The sequence below is a fragment of the Mesoplodon mirus genome, assembly GCF_964341445.2.
Source record: "Mesoplodon mirus genome assembly, chromosome: 13".
Lineage (NCBI taxonomy): Eukaryota > Metazoa > Chordata > Mammalia > Artiodactyla > Ziphiidae > Mesoplodon > Mesoplodon mirus.
This window is the reverse complement of record NC_138989.1, coordinates 88804426-88827565: the sequence shown is the minus strand read 5'-3', so window position 1 is coordinate 88827565 and position 23140 is coordinate 88804426. Positions and strand designations below refer to the sequence as shown.

Below are 23140 nucleotides of genomic sequence, written 5' to 3'. Positions count from 1 at the left end.
GTGAGCCATGGCCGCTGAGCCTGCGCGTCCGGAGCCTGTGCTCCGCGACGGGAGAGGCCGCAACAGTGAGAGGCCTGCGTACCGCAAAAAAAAAAAAAAAAAAAAAAGAAAAGAAACAGGGTGAGGCGCTTTTCTCCGCTCTTGGAAGGTGGACGTGTGACGTAAAAGACACACGTGTAATCTGGGGCCTGGTTGGCACCACCTGAACAAATCAGACTCACAGGCAGAGGCCCCAGTTTCCTGGCAGGAACCAGGACAGGCTGATTCCACCCAAGAGGCTGTGGTGGGCACGGGTGAGAGCCGCCTTCTGCTTGGGCATCAACGAACACTTAGTCATCTTATAGTTAGCGTAATTTTTTTTGGCACAGAGAATTATAAATACAATGTGCTTCACATATGTGATTCCAAATTAGGTTAGTGATCCAGAGTCTGTCTCAGGGACGGCTAATCTAAAAATTGAACAAGGGAAAGCAGTTCTTCAAAAAGTAAAACACACAATTACGATATTACCAGGAATTCCACTCCTAGGTGTGTACCCCGGAGACCTGAAAACAGGGGCTGGAACAAACACTCATATACGAATGTTCAGAGCAGTGTTACTCACAGTAGCCAAAAGGTGGAAACAGCCCAGATGTCCATCGGCTGATGATGGACATGCAAAGTGTGGTCCATCCACACAGTGGATGGTATTTGGCCATGAGGAATGAAGTTGTGATAAATGCCGTGATGTGGATGAACCTTGAAATCACTCTGCCCCGTGAAAGAGGCCATGAAGCATCCAGCACGTACAAATCCACGCACAGAATTCACGTCGTTCCCAGGGGCTGGGAGAGGGGGTGGGGAGCGCCGGCGCACAGGCACAGGGTTTCCTTCTGGGGGATACGGGTGGTGGTCACACAGCACTGTGAAGGGACCAAATGCCCCGAGTTGTGCACTTTAAATCGGCTCATTTCATCTTTTCTGAATTTTACCTTAACTGAAAAAAAAAACAGTGGAGCAAGGACTTCCCCCACATCCGGCCCTTTTCTCTCCGCTTCAGCCGCTCCGGTCTTTCTTCTTTCAATTTCTTCTCCCCAAACACATCAACTCAAATGCAGTTTATTTACTGCAACGCGGAACGTATTTCTGAAGGAATATGTAACGAGGGTGGCGCAGAGACCCCCTCCTTGCAGCATCGCTGGCTGGCGCCAACGGCGAGGAGTCACGGGACCAGAAGCTGCCGGGCCCGCGGGTCCCTCCTCGAAGCCAGGGCAGGGCCCGCGCATCCCGGGGGGGCGGGGAGGGAGCGGCCTGTCTGGGTGACAGGGTTGGGGGGCTGCAGGAAGCCTTCCAATCAGCCGGGGACCAGCCTCCTCAGGTCAGGGGCGCCCTCGGACAGAGAGGGGTGCTCCCATGGCGAGCTCTGCTCGGGCTGCACTTGGTCTGACGTGTGGTAGATTTTCTTCACGCTGCCCCGTCCTGGGCTGGGGCCGGGCTGGAACCGCAGGCAGCGCGGGATGGGGAGAGAGGGGAGGTCAGCAGGGCAGCCCCTCGAGGCTGCCCCGCTTGTCCCGTGTCAGCGGCTCTGGGGCCGCACCTGCCCGGGCTCCTGCGGGGCCGAGGTCACCCCGGACGTCATGGGCGGGAGGTGACCCGACGCTCCGGGTCTATACGCCTGAGCAAAACACAGTAGCTGACTGCCGGAAACGAGCTGGTGGGTAAGCTTTCCTTATTTTTCAAGAGCAACATAAACACAAACTAAGTAAATGGGTTTTCGCAGAAGCCCAGCCTCCTCTTCAGAAACCTTCATTTTATAAATGTACATTTTTATTCCTGGAATATAAAATGCTGTTGTTGGGAATGGGGTTGGGCTTGTAAAAACTCACTTTGAAACTAACAGCCTCCAGCACATTCTTCAGTGAGGCAGACGGGAGTTCTGCCCTCCTCTGCGCCCCATAGGCTCTGGGATTCCCTTTGGGGCCCAGCTCTCCAGCCGGACCTGGGGGCTCGAGGGCACCTTGTCCACAATCTCCGCCAGGCCCTCTGAGTGTGTCCCCGATTCCCCAAGCTCCCGTAGACCTTATCATTGGGTTCCCTTCAAATACGTCGGCACAGAAAACGGGCTGGGACAGTCGGTTGCTAACTGCGTTGATGAGATTCTCCTAGGATTTTACCTCAACCTGTAAACCTTCTGGCCAGAGAAACAGGAATTCTTGCGTTTTGAACGTCCCGAATGCAAAATATTGTTTCCACAATTCAGGGCACTCATCCCTGGAGAAGCTCCAGGTGCCACCCTTGCTTTATCAACAACTAGATGCTATTCTCCCACCCAAGCCTGAGGCAGGGGTTGGGGGTAGGGGCAGGAGGGTGCTGCAAGAAGCAGAAGGAGACGGCAAAGCCAGGCGGCCACTCGCTTTGTCCTGTGGCGATGGCGGGTCTCCCGTGAGCGTGCCAGGCCTCGCCAGGCTCCGTCTCTGGGCAGAGATGCTGACGGCCTCCCCGACGTGTAGGGAGGAAGGAGACACCCCTCACACCGCTCAGCGGGAAGCCCTTCTTACAGACACAGAAGTACACGGACCTACAGCAGAGAACGCGCTTCAGAACAGAGGATTTTCCAGGCGTGGAATGAACCACTCTCAAACTAAGATCGTCCAGCAAAAAAATATTGCTTTATTGGATCGATTTTCTAACTACAAAGAGAGCTAACACAGTATCAAACACTTCCTTTCCATAGGACAGTCTCCCGAGAAATGTCTCATGCAACTCCTAGGAGGCTAAATGCAGGGCAGGGCTTCAGGCGGGAAGGCAGGGTCATATGTACACGAAGCCATATATCTTCAGCTCTTCACAGTAATGTGCAAATGTTACAAATATGGCTTTCAGATTTTCGGTTCTGTGACTTAAAAAAAAAGTAAGACATGATCGTACAGAAGAACATTTGTAAAATAATTCTTTCTGTGGGAGAGCGCTTTCCCCACCAAGACGCCGAATCTGGTGACAGGACTTGTCACCTCCCCCGAGGGTGCGATTCGATTTGCGGAGTTCCAGGAGGGGGGCGTGAGTTCCTAAGGCACAGTTATCAGGTTAAACATGTTTCGTTAAACCATGCTTTTTGGTTACGTGAAACGACAGGTCACTGCTAGCAATAACGCGTAATAAGCTGTGAAGGGTACAAAATGCAGTAGTAAGCTCACACTAACCTACCTGGGAACAGTAACTAGTCTGGAAACACACTACAGTCACCACATATTAAACGCTGTTTTTGGTTATTGTTTCCTTAGATGAAGCAGAGTTATAAGGCTTCTGTGAAATAATAATCTTACAGCTGAACAAATATATTACACTCCTTCTGTAACGTTATTTATAGTTTCTTTCCAATTTTGCCGTTTGGTAACAGACGGTATTGTGGACGCACCTCTCCCGGCTTCTAAAGTGCTTGGTTAACTGCAGGAGATGACAACACACAGACCTCCCGGGGGTTGGGTGACGCCCCCTCGGAAATGGCTGGGAAGCTGGCTTTGGAGCCTCAGGTGAATTTTCCAGAATGGATACTGGTTATTGCTGACATGGACGCCCTTGCTGGGCGAAGAGTGAGTGTCACCACCTCCGTTATGTTCATACATAAATATATGGCTATATATGTACACACATGCAAATGCAAGATCCATCCCGAGACGGACAGATTTCTTTTTTTGTCCAGTAACCTACCTTGTGCTATTCAACTTACCTGTGCTATGTTCGAAGCCAGATTAAAAACAAAATCCTAACATGCTATAATGAATAGCCCTAAGGCTTGAGTAACACAGGGGAGGGAAGGCAGTCATGAAAGAGCTGAGATGACACCTGGGAAGAGTTCTGAAATGCTCCGAGTAAGGCAACAGGATTGTATAGCACAGCCCAGGAAAAGGTGAAGGAAGTAGGAAGCGCGTTAGGTTTTCCTCACCAGGCCCGGCTCGCCAGTATTCTCTTAATTTATACATAGGATAAAGCCTCAGGACGAAATGCCTTTACAGCTTTTGCTCCTACAAATACTCTCCGGGTAGCCAGTTCAATGCTCAGTTCCATGATGCCCTGCTGCTGCGGTCTGCTTAAATAAGGCACTTCCAGTATGAAACGCAGGGGTGCCTGAAGGGTACGCTGGGGGTCAGGCTGCCACGTCGGGCTGCGGTCACGAGGGGAGCATCACGCGGCCTGTCTCCTGTGCTCCCCCTACCCACCCGCCTGCGTTTCCTTCTTGAGATGACCTTCCTCCTTCCTTCCTTCCTTGAGCTACTTCTTTGTACGAATGATCTAAGCCTTCACGAAGGTGGAAGTTCCGAGTGGTACCAGGTGCGAGTTCAGTCTGTTGACTCGGTTGTCACCGTCAAATCAACACCACGCAGCTTCTGAGAGTCCAAACTGCCGACTACGAGTGGATGCTGGCACTGGAGAGGTCGTTCCGTATGATCTCGTTTACTGCAAGAAAACAAAAACAGAGCGCGTTAGCGCGACAGGACTCTGCAGACGAGCGTACATAAATCACCAGAAATTCCACCAGTCAGTTAGGTTCAGCCTGTGAAAAGGTGGCCCCGGAGGGTGAGGAGTCCTGAGCCGGGAGGACACAGCTGCCCGGGAGCCGGCGCTGTGATTCCAGAGACCAGTTAGGCCTCGGCCTCAGGGCCTGACGACCGACCCAGGCGCCGGTGCGCAGCCTGGGCTCCCGCAGGTTTGCGAAACCAAAAGATAAACCCCGCGGTGGAAGCGCCCCGGTGAAGTCCACGCCCCGTGGGCCCCTGTCCGTGGCCTCGTGGTCAGACAGGCCAGGGCAGCTCGGGGAGAAGGGCTGGCCGGCCGGGCCTGGGCCTCCCTTTGTTCGGGGCTCTTCCTTCACGTCTGTCCCGTCGTTCGTGTCCACGATCGGCCTGTGTTTTTTGGCAGCCGGAGGGGAAGTGAGAGGAGCTGGCAGAGGCCACGGGAGTGACCTGCACAGCATCTGCCCCCCATCGCGGCACCAGAGGGGGAAACGCTGCCCAGAGGCTGTCACCACCGCTCGCGGGGCTCAGAGGTGGGGACGTGCTTGCGTCACGGAACTGCCTGGGCTCCCTCTGCTGCCAGATAAACCGTGTGTTTCTGCAGGGCCCCCGCCCAGCCAGGGGCGGCTTCCTGGAGCAATTAGTGGAGTGCGTTTCCCGAGCCCACTCCCTTCCCTGAACTGCCTTTCAACACCCCCCCCCAACTATTTTTAAGAATAACAATAATAAGGCCCAGCGGGGGAACCAGGAACCGTGTCACGGGAACTGATAACAGAACGCGCTGGCCCGGGTTCAGTCAGGAGCCCGCCCCGCGGACCCCAGACCCGGGCTCCTCCCGAGGGGTCACCAGCACGCGGGAAGGGGGCGCCGGGCAGCGGCCTGCAGGGGCCACGCCTGGACCGACACGCCGCCCAACGGGCACCACACGTCCTCTGCAGCCAGCCGTGCCTCGCACGGTAACCACCAGGGGGACTGCGCTCACCCGGCCAAGAGGCTCCCCGGCCACCAAGGAGGCCAGGACGAGGCCCAGGGCGCGGGCAGCCGTCTCTGCGCCCCTCGGCCGCCCGGGGCACGGGGCGGCGGGACTCGGGCCACCAGGACCAGAGCTCCTCTCCGTTTCCTCCACGTCACGGGTCCAGCCTCTGGGTCCCTAAGAGGCACAGGCCCCGTCCACACCTCACAGAAAGTCACCATGAAAGAACATTCTGACAAAGAGCACTCACACGTCCCGGTCTCTTCGGGGTTTGGTCTGGGTCAGGACAGGCCGCACATGCACACAGGGTGTGTCTGTCTCAGGCCAAGGGTGTGGAACGTACTAGAAAGATACAGGGCGTGTGTGGGGGGGGGATCCGCACACGAGGTGTGACAGCACTGGCACCACACAGCCCTTCGCCCTGATTCACTCAGCAACCGACGGTCCACGAGGCGCTGTCGTGGCCACCATCTCATTTGTCCTAGAGCAGCCTAGGCCGTGGGCCCAGTGGGGCTTCCTAACCCGTTCTGAGAAATGCGCAAGGTTTGGGGCCACACATGGGCCAGCGTCCCTCCCACCGGGTGGCAGGTGCTACTGGGAGGGGGGAAGGGAGGCGGCGGGGGCACTTCCACCCAGGAAGAGAGATTAGCAGTGAAACCCCCAAAGCAGGGGCGTCACGGTGGGAACAGTGGTGAGCAAGTTCCCACGGGAAGAGGGGGGGCACAAGGTCAACCACACCACACGGAACTGGGGCTCGCCTGCCCACTCAGGGTTAGGACAATGCAAGTCTCACAGCAGAAATCTGATTCCAGTAAGACCAGCAAGGGGTGGCGGAAAAATGACTGAGGAGACACTAATGATGGGGATTGAGAGGGAAACCTGAGAAGCAATAATAAAGGGAATTGGAGGGAGGCCTGAGGGGTAATAATGAAGGGAATTGGAGGGAGGCCTGAGGGGTAATGATGAAGGGAATTGGGAGGGAGGCCTGAGGGGTAATGATGAAGCGGATTGGGAGGGAGGCCTGGGGGGTAATGATGAAGGGAATTGGAGGGAGGCCTGAGGGGTAATAATGAAGGGAATTGGGAGGGAGGCCTGAGGGGTAATAATGAAGGGAATTGGGAGGAAGGCCCGGGGGGTCATAATGGAGCGGGATTGTGGGCGTGTCCTGAGGGTACCTCGTGCTGTGGATCGAGAGGAAGACCCGAAATTAATAATGATGGGGACTGGGAGGGCTGCCTCGGGGGTAATAAGGCAGCAGCAGAGTAGCTGCGATACTTTTAGTTACTCAGGGTTATGCAGACCACAGGAAAAATAACATCTGTTTGACAAGAGAAAAGGGGAAGGAGCCTCAGAAGTGGGCTTCCCCCTACTACCCACTGGGGCACCTGAACCTCGGAGGGGGCGCCCGGGCTGGTAGGAGTCGGCGCCATTGCTCGGTGTGTCCTGGACGTTCTGGGCCCAGACGCAGGCCATGGCGTGGCTACTCTCTGAGTGAGGCTTGGCCCTGTCCTCCTTTGGCCCCGTCGGGAGCCCTCAGGAGAGCGGCACGGGACGCACCAGGGGAGCCAAAGCTCTTGCCCATCACGGTGGGCCAGTGGTGTCTGACGAGCCTCCCTGAGGACAACCTGTCCGCTGGACCCACTGCTGTCCACACCTGGCAAGGTCAGGCTGGAGTCACAGGGTTTCATTCCTTTTAGAAACAGACTCAAGAACCATCCCACACGCACAAACAGCGTCCAGCATCTTCCCTGAGCGCCGCGGGGCCTGAGTCGGGCAGCTGCCCGAAGTGATGTTGGACGGCCAGGAACCCCATGGCAGATGATGCTTCACACAAGCGTCCACACGGCTGAGGGTGGACGCCCAGACCTCACTCTCTTCCACAGACACAATCTGCGCAGGAACCCTGTAGGGAAGCCATGACGGTCCCATTTCACAGATGGATAAAGAAAGACCACATCAGGGAAGGGCTGCTGAGGTGGAGGGGCCTTTGACGGCGGGTAAAGGAGCAAAGCACAGGGTCCTGGGGCCCCACCGCCGCCCGGCCACATCCTATCTTCCCTCCGTGAGGTCATGGGTCCGAGCCCGTATCAGTCCCGGCCACGGGGCTCTGTGTGGGTTATTTTGGGGGTGGCTTTCTCTCTTTGATATGGTTGTGCCGATGACACCTACGATTTCCCACAATGTCTTCTACTGATAATTTCCATCTTCTTATTCAGCTTTTCCACCGACACAGAGGTTTTTTTTTCTTAACAGAAGTATTTTGAACAGCAGGTAACATGTGACCCTCACGGATCGTCAGGAACCTGAAAGAGGAACCTTTGTTCTGCTTCACGTCAGATGTCCCTGCAACAGGATGTGGTGAGCTGTTATACCACAATTTAATAAGAAGGGTTTTTTCCCTTATATTTAATTTTTCTCTAAAATGCTCCTAAGGTGGAAAAGTCTTGTTCTTTTTTTCTAAAACTCATGTGGCAGTTTGAATTGTTGTTTCAATCTGGGGTATGTACGCAGGGTGTATGTGTATATCTGATACACACACACAAATCCACCTCTCTATATAAATCTGGAATTGAGAGAAAAGGAAGTTAGCATTTTTTAAAATACCAAAACTAACATGTACAAAGTACAGGCATAGCTTTTCACCTGTACTTGCATGACATTTGTAAATATCCTTCCTGACACTATAGAAAGATGTCTCTGCTATTCATAAATGAGCATGTAAATTAACTCATAAGGTGAAATGTCCTTTTTAAAGTAAAATATTTGTACTTTCATATCTGAGTTTCTTCTTTTGACCCCCGCTTTGAGAACAGCTGACGCCAGAGCTTCATGTTGTAGTGAAACATCCATGGTTCATCTCTTAGGTTTCACGCGTGGGTTTTGTGTGACTATCTTGAGAACAGTGCAAACCTAAAAGGAACTGTGAGTCCAAACAGTTTTTATGTATTTCTCCCCTCTCAACGCCTAACCTTTAAGCAAAGTGCTCCCACGTTTCTGAATGCTAAACTAAGGATCTCAAGACAAATCTTAAGGACTGAACAAACCACGTATTTACCCAACACCTAAGCAGCCTTCGGTGCTCATTTCTAAGCCCTTGTATATACATGATTCTTCTTGATTCTGCAACAACCCCTCGAGAAAGTCAAGGCAGGCAGTGTGACGATGGAGGCTTGGCCAGGGGGAACGGGGTCACTGCCCTTGAGCGACAGGGGAGAAGCTGAGACCAGGACTCGGGGCCGCCCTCCTCCCCACCTGCACGCACCGCGGGTCTGGGAGCTTCCAGGCTGCTCCCTCCCGGCTCCATGGGCAGATCCACAGGGCCGGCGTGAACTGCTCTTTCTCAGTGCTTACTGGGAAAGTCGGAAAGGCGCAGGGGAAAGGTGGATGGGCACAGGGTCTCAATGATCCCGACAGCCCAGCCCTTGGGACCTGTGCCTGCTTGTCCCCTCCTCCTGGGTCTGCCCCCCACCCCCAGTCCCTTCTGTCCCTGGTCCTCACGTCCTCCGCTGCGAAGCCAGTCAGAACACAGACGCGAGGGGAGGCGAGGGCACAGTCACTGCTTTCCTTTTCTGTGCACATTCCTCTTTCAACAAAACAAAACATCAACACACCCACCAACCACCACATACTCACAGTGTTGTGTTTGAGCTAAAAAGACCTTTTCTTTCAGTCATTTTTCCTGTATAGCTTTTACGTGCTTCAGAAACTTTTTTTAAAAAAGGAGGACACGTTGCAGGTGACCGAGGACTATTTCCCCTGCCCTGGAGGAGCCACACGCCAGCAGCACGACCCCGGCTCTAAAACCGACGGCAGATGAGCTGGTCAGTATCAACCTGTTGGCGCAGGTACCAGAGCCAGGAGGGGGCATGCTGGCCGCTGTCTTAGCAACATCACCCTAATGCCGCAGCAGCACCAGCTTGTCACACGAGCAGCCCGGGGAGGCTCTGAGAGCTGCCCCGCGCTGAGGGACCTGGCGAGCGTCTCACTCTTCTCTTCTCACTATTCTACGCGACTTGACTTGGTTTTCAGATTTGACATCCGAGCAGCAGTGGCCCGCCGTCAGAGCGCGCCCCTGGCTTGCGGGGGCCTCTCACCCTCCCAGCCCCGAGGCGGGTCCTCACAGCCAGTGTCACGGCCTTATGGGTCCCAAGACTTTATCAGCAACCGTCCCGCTTCCCCTACGCTAAGTGAAGCATGACTACGATGGAAAACCCAGGGTCCTGACACCCAGCAGGTCCCTGACACCCCAGGAAATACAGGACAGCACGTGGCCAGAGTCAAAATATAAAGCAACCCCTACGGAGCGACAGAAGCCACAAGAGGGCTTCAAGGCGGAGCTGTTTTTAAAGACGGCCTGGCCCGGTGTCCCTGGGCAGCACCTGGGCCCCGGCCCCTCCGACGCCAGGGGGCAGCCTCGAAGCCAAGCATCCTTTACTTTTTCAACTTCTCTCAGCCCTAAGTTCTTGCCGTGTCCACGTTGTATGGTTAAAACCGTCACTCAGAGACGCGTGAGCAGCCTGTGACCTTCCTTTAGAAAACCTGATACAAGGCCTTCGTCCCGAACACGCTGTGGGGAAAGTGCTGGACAAAGGCCACCCGGGTCCTGTCCTCTTTCTGCCTCTGAAGCCCCCGTGAGACTGTGCTGCCCCTGTGGGTCCTGGAGGTTTTCTCTGTGAAAACAGGAGGCTTGACTAAGGCCCCTTTCTGCCCCAAGAATCAGGGAACTCCTCAGTCATGTCAGAGGGGGAAACAGATTCCTCCTGGGTTAGAGTTCTATGTGCTGGGAAAGGCATGGCCCCCGCATCTTCCCAGCTCTGGGGGGCAGCTACTACTCTGATTCTTATTTTGGACGGGACCAGAGAGGGCAGGAGACGCACCAGAGCTCACACAGTGGGGACGGCAGGGGTCTCCCTGCGGGGGCAGCCTGGGCAGAGGGGCTGGTGACAGGGCAGCCCCTCGGTCTGTCTCGATGTGGCAGGATGGCCGCTGAGAAGCCTCCATCGGCGGGCTCGCCGTCCTGCATCGGTAAAGGGAAGAGAAGTGCTTTAGCACCTTCCGGTGAACTTTCAATACACCGGCTGTCGGAAAAAGAGAAAACGACTGGGCGTGTGAGTGGCAGCCGCCCTGGTCTGAAGTTAATGCAAAGTCTGGGTTCAACCACAACACGCAAAGCGGGATGAGGGACAGGGCCACCTCAACTCTCTCAGTTTCCTTATTTCTGACAATGTGTGTGTGGATCCCTTTATGATCAGAACCAGGATCTGTGTAGGTTTTTCAGGTTAATGAGAACATCAGCCGTGTCCTTTGGCTGGTCACAGAGAATCGGCAGTGTTGCTAGTCTTTCATCGGACACAGCTGTGAGTGACGACCGGGAAAAGCAACGGGAGAGCTGCCTGTGCCTGGCCCCTGTGCCTGGCCCCAGGCTGGGAGCGGGCGGTGGGTTCTGTCCCTTTCCCTTGTCGGGACCCCAGCAGAGACGTGGCCCTGCCTGCGGGCTTGGGGAAGGGAGGGCCAGGAGCAGCAGGTGCTGGAACGTTCCAGCCGGCCTCCACACAGACATCATCCTGGTTTCTCAGGCCTGGGCTTGGGATTAGAGAATCAGAAATCTAGTTCAGCAGTGTTAACCTAGCCACACTCGCTTAAAAAAAAAGCTTCCTTAACTCGGGTGAGGACCATACTTTACAAATAGTACCTTTGTGTGAATTCAAAAGAACCCGTATTTGTTGATATAGCTTATCACATTAGCCATATTCCATGATTCCATAGTTAACTACACACAACACACTTTAAAGCATCTTTCTCTTTTCCAATAGTTATGTTAGTTCCTATAAGGAAATGAATGGTACTATGATTTTTAAAAAACTAACAGTGTTTATCTACTGCTACTTAGTCAACTAGCCAGCCCAGCAGGGATACTGTCATGTTTTCCATTTCTGGCTTTACAACGTTCTGCGATGCTGCCTTTTTATGGAGAGAACTATTTCTTTAAAGCATCAATGTCCTTTAAACAAGAGCAATACAGGGAACAAAGAAGGTCTTGGCGATTCCACTGCCCCGTAGAGCTCTGTCCCCGTCCCCGTTCCCACACAGCAACACATGCTGCGTGAGGTACCACGATGCTTTCCATCAGAGCTCACCATCAATTAAACACTCCACATAAATACACGCATGGCACAAAAGCAACCGTTACTTGCCCACTCCATTTTCCTCCGAGGGACAGAAAACTGCGTATTCTTCCAGAGGACCAGTCATCAAAGACATTTTTATTTTTAAGGGAAAGCCAAAAGAGCTTTTTGAAGAGCAAAACAAAACAGGAAGGACATTCTTTCCCATTCCTATAACTAAAAGATGATTTAAAAAAGTATCTGCTAACTTTCCCAGAAAATACACCTTTGGCTCAAGTGAGTATTGTAACCTAAGAGGATGATAATTTAGGTAGACGGAAGTAAAGATGTCTCAGGCCAAATCTCTTCTTAAAGAACTAACCTCTGGGAAGTCTCCAGATGCCATGTGCTGTGCTAAGCCTGCAAACCCAATGATTCTTGGATAAGGAAGCCCTTTGACGGTGGCTGAGAACCCTAATGCACGTAAGGATTGTCCCTGCTGTGACTTTGTCACCGCTGGGACACACGTGCCCCCAGGTGATGGACACACACCGTCCCCGTTTGCACTGTGCATTTACACTCAGTTCTCACTTAGGGTAGCAAAGTGGACGTGAGCTAAGCCGAGATTCAACACGACTAAAGCTGCAATTCAGAGATCAGGGCACAGCCAGGGAAGCATGTGCTCCGGTGCCACTGGCGGGGGCGGGGGGGGGCGTCAGCTCAGGTGCAGGAAACGTGAGGTGGTGGCTCCCGTGTGGGTGTTTAGTTTCTTGAGAAGAGGCGGCCTCCTGGCAAGTCTGCCTCCCCACAGGTGGGCCCGGGTCAGTTGTTTCCCAGGTCCAGTGGCCTCTGTGTCCACAGTGTGGCCGCATCTGGTCCACCAGCAGCCCCTGCCCACCCCCATCGGGAGGCGCCGCCTCCATAAGACTCTGGGCTGAAAATGGTGATTTTGCCACGAGCGCATCACAACTGCTAATTCTGAAAATGCAGAGTTGCAACATCACTAAAATCCTTTTCTGCTTTTCTGTTTTTTTTTTTTTTTCCAGAGATGCTTTGTGAAGCAGTGGAAAATAAAACAGTCTCTCAAGTTTCATTAAAAAGTGAGTCTCGTGTTACCTCGGGTGTCCTGGACCTATTTCAGCCTTCACTTATTTTTATCTTTTTAATCATAATAAGCCACTGCCACGGGGCCTGCTATTTTTGGAAGGAGAGAATGGGACAGCGGAGGGACTGGATGACAACAAGTCACGGTTTTAATAAAATATGACCCTCCCAGCTGGATGAGGGCTTGGCTCTGATGGACTCCATTGTTATGTGGAGCTGCCAGCCATTAAAACAGAATAATTGTCCTACCTCCGTGGCTGCTTCCTTATTTAGCCTGAATACACCAAATAATGCAAACGCCCCGCGTGGAAACTCCAGGGCCCGTGGGGAGGGGGCGGCCACCTGACCGGGAGGGTCCCCTGGCTCGTCCCCGAGCCTCCCACTGGTGTGTGCCAGTGAATGCTTTCCATGTGACCAGGGCCATTATTTTATCTGTGCCAAACTCACTCTGCTTTACTCGCTGGGGTCATTAAATCACCAACAAGCATTTTTCCAGGGCCTGCTTTGTGCTGCTAGAAAACACACTGCCCCAGTGATGAAATTCCTATTCCAACAATTAACAGAGCTGGATAAATAACAAATTTAAAAGCCCTCTTTAATTAAAAAATAAAATAGATTAAATGGACGCGGACAAGGAGCCACCGTGGGTTGGCAGGTTTGCCCCCTGTCACCCGGCTACGGGAACACAGGTCCTGCTCTGGCGGTGGGCACATGACGTCAGGGCACCCTAAGGCCCAAGACACACACCATGTGGCTGGTCTTACTTTGTGGGGTGTCAGAAGGGACAGTGAGGTCAAACACGCCCCTCTGAGTCTGGGACACTTGGGCCCACCTGGGACCCGACCCCCCACCTGGCGCCAGTTTTGGTCAGAAGATGCTGCTCATGAAGGAAGGAAGCACAGGAAGACCCTGGGTTCGCAGGAAAAGAAACCACACCTCAAAGCTAAATGTGACCTTGAACTAAACCCTCACCTCACCCAAGCATCATCAGTAGTTTTGTTAGGTGTGATCGTGTAAAAAAAATAGCCATTTAAAAGGACGCCTGTAGGACTTCCCTGGTGGCGCAGTGGTTAAGAATCCGCCTGCCAATGCAACGGGCAGCACAGGTTCGAGCCCTGGTCTGGGAAGAGCCCTGGTCTGGGAAGATCCCACAAGCCGCGGAGTAAGTCAGCCCGTGCAACACAACTACTGAGCCTTCATACCACAACTACTGAGGCCCGCACGCCTAGAGCCCGTGCTCCGCAGCAAGAGAAGCCACCGCAGTGAGAAGCCCGCGCACCGCAACGAAGACCCAGCGCAGCCAAAACAAATGAAAAAAAAGAAAAGGATGCCTGTGTCTGAGGGACACAGGGTGAAAGCTGTGAGTCCGGGACTGATTTTTAAACATCTCGGCACGAGGTGGCAGGTGCAGTGACAGTACCATACTACCCCCTGCACCCGGCCTTGAATTAGGGTGAGGGGCTGGTGGACCCTTTATGCTATCCATTCTGCCCCAGCAGACATCTGGAATTTCCATAATTCAGCAAAGCACCACGATCAGAGAGAAGCTGGGGATGGGCTGGCTCAGCATCCATGGTCCCGTGGCGACGGGGGACAAGAGGGCCCTGCGCTCTGCCCGGCCATCACCCCTCCCTCCCCACCCCCGGCCATGCCCCGCTGCCCAGGCCGGGTCCTCGTGCTGCCCAGGGCCGCCGTGCTGCCTGAGCTGGGAGGATGCCAACGCTTAGGCCCACCCAGACCCACTGAACATTCTAACTAGATCCCCAGCAACTGGATTTGAGCCCACAAGAGTCTGGGGGGCCCTGGGCTAGTTGGGGGATGGACAGGGGGCAGACAGGAAACCTTCGGTACCACAGAAAAGATTTACCTTAAAGAGAATTCTCCAGAGCTGCTGCCGTGAAGCCCACGCCTACACCCCTGTGGACAGAAAAGCACGCTTTTCTCACCTTCAAAATATTCTAAACTATCGTTCAAATCGTTGAGAAGAGATGCTGCACCACAGGCCCCGGGCAGCCCAGGGAGGGCGCAGCTGCGCTCAGCCCCTGGGAGCAGCCCGGCTCCTCCGGGGCGTTGAGAAAAGAACTAAAGTAACACGCAGAGATTTTCACTTGTATCGGTATAGTTTGCAGGCGATACTGCTTTTAAAGTAGAATTTTAAATTCATATTGGTGCAATTCCCCGTTTCCTAGACTGAATTCCTGCAAGACCACCTCCACTTAGGGTGCACAGGCCGCGCGGGGAGGGGAGAGGGCCGCGATCCGATGACCGGGCCGCACTGTTTCCTGCAGGGTCGCGCGAGCGCGCCATCCTCCGCCGTCCTCCCCGCACGCGCGGGGTCTCGGGCCCTCCAGGGCCGCGCGTCTGGCAGGGCTCCGGCTCTGCGAGTGCTCAGACCGCAAGGCCTCGGCTGTGGGGAGCAGACACCGCCCTGGCCCCGTCCCCCGTCCCTGCCCAGGGCAGCACTCGCCCTCCGCGGCTGCGGAGGACAGTCCGGGCGTGGGTGTCGTCCGGGCCCGGCATCGTCGGGGCGGCTCTGGAAGGACAACTAAGAACTTCGGGGCCCGGTGGCTCGGGGCGAGGCTGGCAGCTGGGTGCGGTGTGGACACCTTGGCTGTTCACAGGGCGGTGACTCCAGTTCAATTTCAGCAAAAGGTTCAAACCGTGGCCTCGGGAGCCCTGCGCCCCCCCGCGCGCCGTCAGGGGTGCGGGTGCACGCTCCCGGCTCCCACGCCGTCCCTGCGGACTCAGACACGGCTGCCATGCGGCAGCAGGGTCCTGGCCTTCTCCTGGGCTCCACCGTCCGGCCCGAATCTTGCCGAGCCCCGCACGGGTCCTGAACACGGTGGCCGCCCCGTCCGCCCGCTCGCACGGGTCGCCTGAGCACCAAGCACCGCGGCCGGCCAAGCGCCCAGCGCCCCACCCGCGGCCGGCGCTAGTGGGTGCAGGATAGATGTCACGGAGGGTGTGCAGGGCCTGTGCCTGCAGCCCACCTGCCCCCCGGGCAGCCCCCTCCTCGGCCGCACCCCTGCCCCAGCCCCCAGCCCCTGCCGACCGCTCCCCCGAGAGCAGATGCCAGCCCACTCCCGCCGCCGCCTCCGTGCGGCCAGTCTGCCCCTCCCCACGGCTCCGAGCCCTCCTTGAGGGTCACACCGTACCGCTGAGTGCTGACAAAAGCAACCGACAGCAGAACCTGTTTGCTCACTCGGTAAAGATCTGAACAGAAAAACCACAGATGGCGTGAAGAAAGTGTGCAATACCAAGCTGGCAAATGGGTCAGAACTCCTAATTTGGAAAACCGGCCAACAGAGAGGGAGGCAAGGAATCAGAGAATTCGGGCAAATGAGACGGGTCCCATAATCCTCAGGACCTACTGACTTTGGAGTAGGGAAAAGGCAAAAACCAAGCCTGCATTTTTGTATTGATTATCCAATTATGAATCTCTACAGAAGCTATTCCAACACTGCACATAATGAGTAATTCATCAAAGTATATTAGGTGCCATGGAAGTTGCCTTCAGTATAAAGGGCCATTAAGTTTCTTGTAATTGCACATTACTGGAGCTTTCGTTAGCTCTAAATCAAATCAACAGGACCAGCATGCACGCACTCTAATCGACTTTATGTAATGATGCCGCCCCCCTGGTGCTTACCAAAACGAGAAGCCCTGCAGAGTTACCCTGCCCCAAGTCCACTTCTCAGCCTGAGGAATGGCACAGCCACTTCTAACGACCCTTGCACGAACAAGCAGGACAGTCACCTGCGTCTCCCTCCTGAACCCGGAAAGGACGCACAGCCCTGTGGACCGGGGACCACCGGGGGTGGGGGGTACCAGGGGCACATCCCCATGGTAAGGGTCTTACAGGCTGGTTTCTGGAGGAAGTTCTATCCATTGACCGCTCTGGAACTCGACAGACGTGGAACCCAGGGCTGGAAATGTGTCCTTCAGAGGCCTCATGCCCAAAGACACTGCATTTCCCATGTGAAACAGAGATGCCAGTTGAGGTAGAGAAGACAGCCCCTGAGGCTTAGCTCCCATCTCTCCTCCTCTGAAAAGTGCTTCCTGAAATGATCTCTAAGTCCCAAACCTAAAAGCAAGAGCGCTGGAATCACTGGCCTCCGTAATTTACTTGGCAGCTAATCGGGTACTGTCTGGAGCCCTGCTTTGTCATCTTGAATTGCTGTTTATATTTTAAATACTATTTAGCTGTTTAACCTGCTCTCCCTGACCCCACTCTAACTTCCCAGGGGTCAGGAGTCTGATCCAATCACGTGTCTCGACAGCCCTGCGATGCCAGAGCAGAACAAGCAATCTGCAAATACTGGTTGGGTTCTGTCGTCTTTGAAGGTTGAATTAATCCCTTCCAGGAGCCTCACCAAGGCTGAGTCTGGGCAAGGTCTGCCCCACAGGCCTCAGAGCACTTGTTGCCCAGCTGTGAAGTTACAACCACAGTAACTGCACATCATCTTCCTGTCCCTGGGGCGGAGCTGTGTGTTTGGAAATTTAGCATTAATTCCTTCTCTGTTTATCTAAATTTTATTTCTGAAGAAGCCTTGAAATATGTCCTTAGAAAAAAAGAGAAAGAAAGAAAACAGTACGTAGAGAACAAACTATGTAGAACATTAGTTCACAGTAAGTGTCAACTCAGACTGAAGATCGGTGAGGCCTTATGGTGGCACCTTGAGGGGTCATCGCTACGCCTGAACCGTGCTGGACTTTCACATAGGATTCAGAGTGCGCTTAAGGATAAATCAGGGGCCCATTTCCGTCACAGGGCATGAAGAGATCCGAGATGAGGTGACAGGAGCCTCAGGCCGGGAGCTGGGGCTCTGAGCTCAGCACCTCCCCTGCTGGCCACCGTCCCCTGCTCCGTGAGCTGTCAGACAAGCTTCCTAACCAAGAGCAAAGGCAAGACGTTTATCAAAACACTCTGTGTATTTAGCAAGCCCTGGTCCAGCGGAGATCACTGATGCAAGCAAAGGGATGAAAACTCCTTAAAAAATCCCAAAGTGTCTGTAAAATTCCCCGTGGTGAGCAGGACGTGTTTCTAAATCCAGGGGGTCCTCTAACCAGCCATTGACAGTGAAGGGCTCCGTGAAGGAATGTCATCCTGCATTTTTAAGTCTCCTCCTCTCCTTCCTACCACTTAGTAAGTGCTGGTCGCCGCCTGCGGAGCGAGGCTCGCGCCCCATGGCCCAGCTCCTGCCTGCTGTGTCGCCATGTCCCGGCGGGGCAGGTAGGAGCCAGGGGGTCTGGGTGACCCCAATGCCGGCTCTGAAGACTTAGCGACGGTGGCGATCAGACAGCTCCAGCTGACTGTGGTGGCCGGTGGATGTCGGCCTGTTATGAGTCAGAGGTCGTGAGCCGACCTGGCCTTGAAAGCAGAGAGACACAGGACGCCATGCAGAAGAGGGCACGGCAGGTGAGGGCAGGGGTGCGATGCTGGGGAGAGGCTGCCCGCAAGCCCAGGTCAAAGCCCATCCGCAGGGAGCCCACCCAGCTCGTCACATTCATCCATCGCGGAGTTTCCATCCGCATGTCTCCCTGCAGCTCTGTGATTCTGCAGCGTCACGGCAGGAAACTGCTCGCAGGATGGAAAGCTGGCGTGTGATCCAGTGGAAACCACCGTTTCCAGCGAGGGAAGGACGCGGTCACAAGAACATCGCAGGTTGCAGCTGGGGGCAGCGGCTGCTCTGCATTTCGTGGCCTGGATAGTGGACGAGCTCTGAAGGATGATGACCTGTGCTCTCAGCCGCTGCTTTCTGTCCAGCCCGAAGGCCGAGTTAACAGACAGACTCTGACAACAGGATTTGAGCTCTTTCCTCAAACTAAAGCGCATTAAAACTGCCTGCACAGCACCCCGCCTCCAACGCGGACCAGCGGCCCGGCCGCGGCTTTTCCAGGGCGGCTGCAAGCGCCCCTGCCGACGCCAGAGCAAACACCCGGGTGACGCCCCGCGCGGCCACCTCGCTCCAGCCACATCCACCACCTCTTCTGCTCCGACCGGCTGCCAAGAGGAAATCACTCCGCTGTGCTGGAAGCCTGCGAATCCCAGAAAACAATCTTAAATCCACAAAAAGAACTGAACTTCGCTTCTCCTGAGCCGCCCGGTTCCATTCTGATTTTTATTACAATGTCAACAAGAGTTTAATTTGTTTTAAAGTTTAGGTTCTTAAATCTGAGTGATATAGGGTAGTTTACAGCTTGCTGGCAACAGCTACTGTGGAAAAAGAAGGAAAGTGCATGTAAAGGCGATTCTAAGTTTGACGCTGTGACAGCAAGGAGCCGGGCCAACAGCAGCACATGGCAGGCCTTCCCCGCCGGACGGCGGCCCCGACACGTGGCCACGGTCCGTGTCCCGCCCAGACCAACCTCGCCCAGGGACAGTAATTAGGAGGAAGTGCCCTGAAGTCTCATTTCTCTCCCTAAACACTCGAGGACGCCAGCTGTCTTACCTGGGGTCCTCCCTAAAACCCGATTCCAGAGAAAGCCCTTGAGGGGGAAGGAGGGTGCTCCCCCCGCCCCTCACCGGGTGACTTGCTCATTCCCTAGACTTTGGTCCCCGAGCTGAGGAGACGCCGCACGTGTCTGCACAGGACGCTCCGACCTCCAACGCAGTCAGAGGCGAGATGTCAGCTCCTGAGGCCTCTGCTGGGGCCCAGCTCCCATCTCTGTTGAAACTCTCTGCAGAGACTTGAGACTAGCCGGCCAGCCAACCCGCCTTATGGAGAAAGGACGGGGGCAGGCCTTAAAACAGGGCTGTCCCCGGAGCCCCGACCCTCGGCAGGGCAGCAGAGGGAGCCGTCGGGCCAGCGGTTCACAGCCGAGGCCCGCGCGTCTGCAGCAGACGCGCCCCCGGCGGCATCTCCCCCTCTTCCCTCCTGCCAGGCCTCTGACGAGCCTGGGGGAATCACAGACGTTTCTAGCTGTCGCCCAGGGCTCTTCCAGGCACCCTTCCTGCGTATCTGAAATAACAGCAGCTGTGGGGCCCGATAGGGCCGAGTTGGGGCAGCCTTCACCTCGTGGGGAGGGAGGGCAGGCTGAGGCCGATAAAGCCCCCCAGGCCCCGGCTTAGGACGGCATCCAGCACTGTCTACGGCTGCTTCGGAACAAAAGAAAACTGGCCACCGGGTTCTGGGAGCGATAAGCATCCGCGTCCTTGCGGGGGGGGGGGTGCCTGGCCCGCCAGCTTGGCTTATTGTCCCAGGACCAGGCCGTGATTAGTCGGGTCCCCCGGGCCTGATAAGGGCGGATGTTTTAAAAGGGGGAATAGACGTTCTTTGTTCTTTACTGCGTGGAAGAGTCCACGTTATAATCTAGAAGGAAGGAAGGACGCTGTGTCAAAATTCAAACTGAAAAAGGTAAAGGGACTCAGGATTCTGTGTGCCCAGCCTACGTGAAGAACCCACGTCACCCACGGTCGGCAAACGTCCGCGGTTGGTCCTGCATGCGGCCCACGTTTTGATAAAGAGAATCCTTAATTTAACTAAACAGTTAAGTAACGGAGAAGCACACACATTTTTATTCCATAAGAGAAGCTCTGCCTTCAGCATTATGTTCGTGTCATATAAAAATGGAATTAGAATTTTCTCCCAACACCCCTGAAAGAGGGCTGCGCATGTTCCACATACAGAGGGAAACACGCACGACACACACAAGCCTTTGCTTCAAAAGCACCTTTCTCCTTCTGTGTTTTAACAAAACTGGACTTAATGAACCTGCATAAGAGGTCAGACCTAGAAACCTCCCCAAGCCAGGCCGCCTGCTGCTCCTGGAGAGCTGCCTTTCTGGACATCTTCATGCAAATGGAACCATAACACATGGTCTTTTGTGTCTGGCTTTTTGACTCGGCGTAATGTTCTCAAGGTTCATCCATGTCCTAGCATGACTCAGTACTTCATTTCTCCTTCTGGCTGAATAATACTCCGTTGTATGGCTATATCACACTTTTTCTATCTATTCCGTAGTTGCTGGACATTTAGGTTGTCTCAAATGTTTAGATATTATACATAATGCTGCTAAGAACATTTGTGCGCAAGTCTTTGTGTGCACATACATATGTGTTCATTTCTCTCGGGTAGATGCCTAAGCACAGACTTGTTGGGTCTTAGGGCAAATGTATGTTCACCTTTTAAGACACTGCCAAAGTGGCTGCACTGTTTTGTATCCCCACCAGTAATGTGTGAGGGTTCCAATTTCTCCACATCCTCTCCAAAATTTGCTATCGTCTCTGTTATTTTTTACAGCCACTCTAATAGGTATGCAATGGTATCTCATGGGCATTCCCTAGGACTAATGATGTTGAGTATATTTTCATGTATTTATTAGCCATTCATATACCTTCTTTGGAGAAATGTCTATTTAAATCTTTTACCCAGTTTTTGACTAGGCTTTTTGCCTTATTACTGAGATATGTGTTCTTTGCATTTTCTAAATATAAGCCCTTTATCATACGTTCATCTCGTAGGTTGTCTTTTTTTGGACATGCTGCATGGCTTGTGGGATCTTAGTTCCCTGACCAGGGGTAGAACCCAGGCCCTGGCAGTGAAAGCACTGAATCCTAACCACTGGACTGCCAGGGAATTCCCTTGTCTTTCTTTTTCTTAATGGTATCTCTTGAAGCACAAAAATTTTGAATTTTGTTGAGGTCTAATTTATCAATTTTTAAATGTTACGGACTGTCTTCTTGGTGTCATATCTAAAAAAATCTTCGCCTAATCCAAGGTCTCAAAGATTTTCTCATATGTTATCTCCTAAAAGTTTTGTTGTTTTAGCTCTTACATTTAAGTCCATGATCAATTTTGAGTTAACTTTTTCACGTAAGGTGAGAGGTAAGGGTCTAAGTTTACTTCTTCCAGTGTATCATTTAAATGCTTTTTTTGGTCTTGTTTTGTTTACTACATATATTCTTAACATTTTCTTAGTTGTTCCTCTAGAGATTACAATATACTTAATATCTATTTCAGATTAATACTTATTTCTAATAATGTATAGAAACTGTTCCAATATAGCTTCCTTCCCATCTCCTTCCTTTCTACTATCACTGTCATACAAATGACATTTTTATATAAGCCCATCAGCACAGTTTTGTAATTATCGTTTTATGTATTTTCTTTTAAATAAGTGAGGAGAAGAAAAGTTTTCTTAGAATGCTTATGTTGTTTTTTAAATTATGTAATTATTTTTACCAGTGCTTTTTACTTCTTCATATGGATCTGAGTTACCGTCAACCTGAAGGGCTCCCTTTGGTACTTTCTGTAGGCCACGTCTGATGGCACTACATTCTCTTATGGTATCTTTGCTTATTTCTCCTCTATTTTTAAGTCTAGTTTTGCTAAATAGAAACTTCTTGGTCACCAGTCTTTTTCTTTGAGCACTTTCGAGGATGCTGTCCTACGGCCTTCCAGCTTGCATGACTGCTACTGAGAAGTCAGCTGTTGATCTTTTTGAAGATTCCACCTACTGTACCTGATGACTTGGTTTTTTCTTGTGGCTTTTAGAGTTGTCTCTTTTTCTTTGACTTTTGACAGTTTGGCCATGATGTGAATCTCTGAATTTATCCTACTTGGAATTTGTTGACTTTTTGGGATGTCTACAATGTTTTTCTTCCTATCTGGGAAGATTTTGACCATTATTTCTTCAAATACTTTTTCTACCCCTTTCTTCTCTCTTTCTGGATTCTCATTATGCACACATTTGTATGCTTGATGGTGTTTCACTTCTTCAGTTTTCTTTAATCTTTTTACTTTCTATCCCTCAGACTGGATAACCTATTGACTTTCCTTCAAGTCTGTTGATTCTTTTATTCTGTCGGCTCCAAAATGTTGTTCAGCCCTTCTAATGATTTTTCATTCTAGTTATTGTACATTTCAACTCTAGAGTTTCTACTTGGCTCTTTTAGAAAATGTATCTCCATTTGGTCAGACATAGTTGTCCCACTTTCCTTTAATTCTCGAAACACAGTTCCCTTTAGTTCCTTGAGCATCTCTATGGTGGCTGATTTACTTTGCTATGAAGTCCAATACCTGAGCCCTCTCAGGGACATTGTCCACTGCATGCGGGTTGCTTCTTCCCCTGTGTATGGGACATATTTTCATGTTTCTTTGCATGTCTCATAACTTTTTGGTTGAAAACTGGACATTAGAGATAGTACACTATAGCAACTCTGGAATCAGCTCCCTCCCCCACCTCCCCCATCCAGAATTTGTTGTTACTGCTGGATTCTTTTTTTCCCTTAGTTGTTGCTTATTTGATTAGTGACTTTCCTGGACTAATTCCATAGATTCTGTAACTCTGCAGTGTGTAGCTGCTAAGTTCTCTGTTCTACTTTTTTAAACAAGTCTTGCTTTTATTTTTAAGCCTGGCTTCCTAGGGGTCACCCTCAGGTTAGCATCCTTCAAGGATCAGTCAGGTTTCTCTGAATGCCTTGAACCATTAGGCCTCCCCGTTTTGTCGAGGAGATATGTGTGCAA

General features: G+C 52.8%; 1 protein-coding gene across 4 annotated transcripts in view; it reads right to left on the bottom strand.

Moving 5' to 3' along the window:
• Positions 1-2629: 2629 nt before the first annotated feature.
• Positions 2630-23140, bottom strand: part of NFATC1 (nuclear factor of activated T cells 1) — a 101670-nt gene continuing 81159 nt past the window's right edge. For 3 of the 4 annotated variants that reach the window (XM_082639993.1, XM_082639996.1, XM_082639994.1), the window contains exon 10: positions 2630-4434. In XM_082639993.1, the coding sequence (XP_082496119.1) occupies positions 4385-4434 (50 nt within the window). In that variant the 3' untranslated portion in view covers positions 2630-4384. The remainder of the gene's footprint in view (positions 4435-23140) is intronic. The other variant, XM_082639995.1, reaches the window with a different exon arrangement.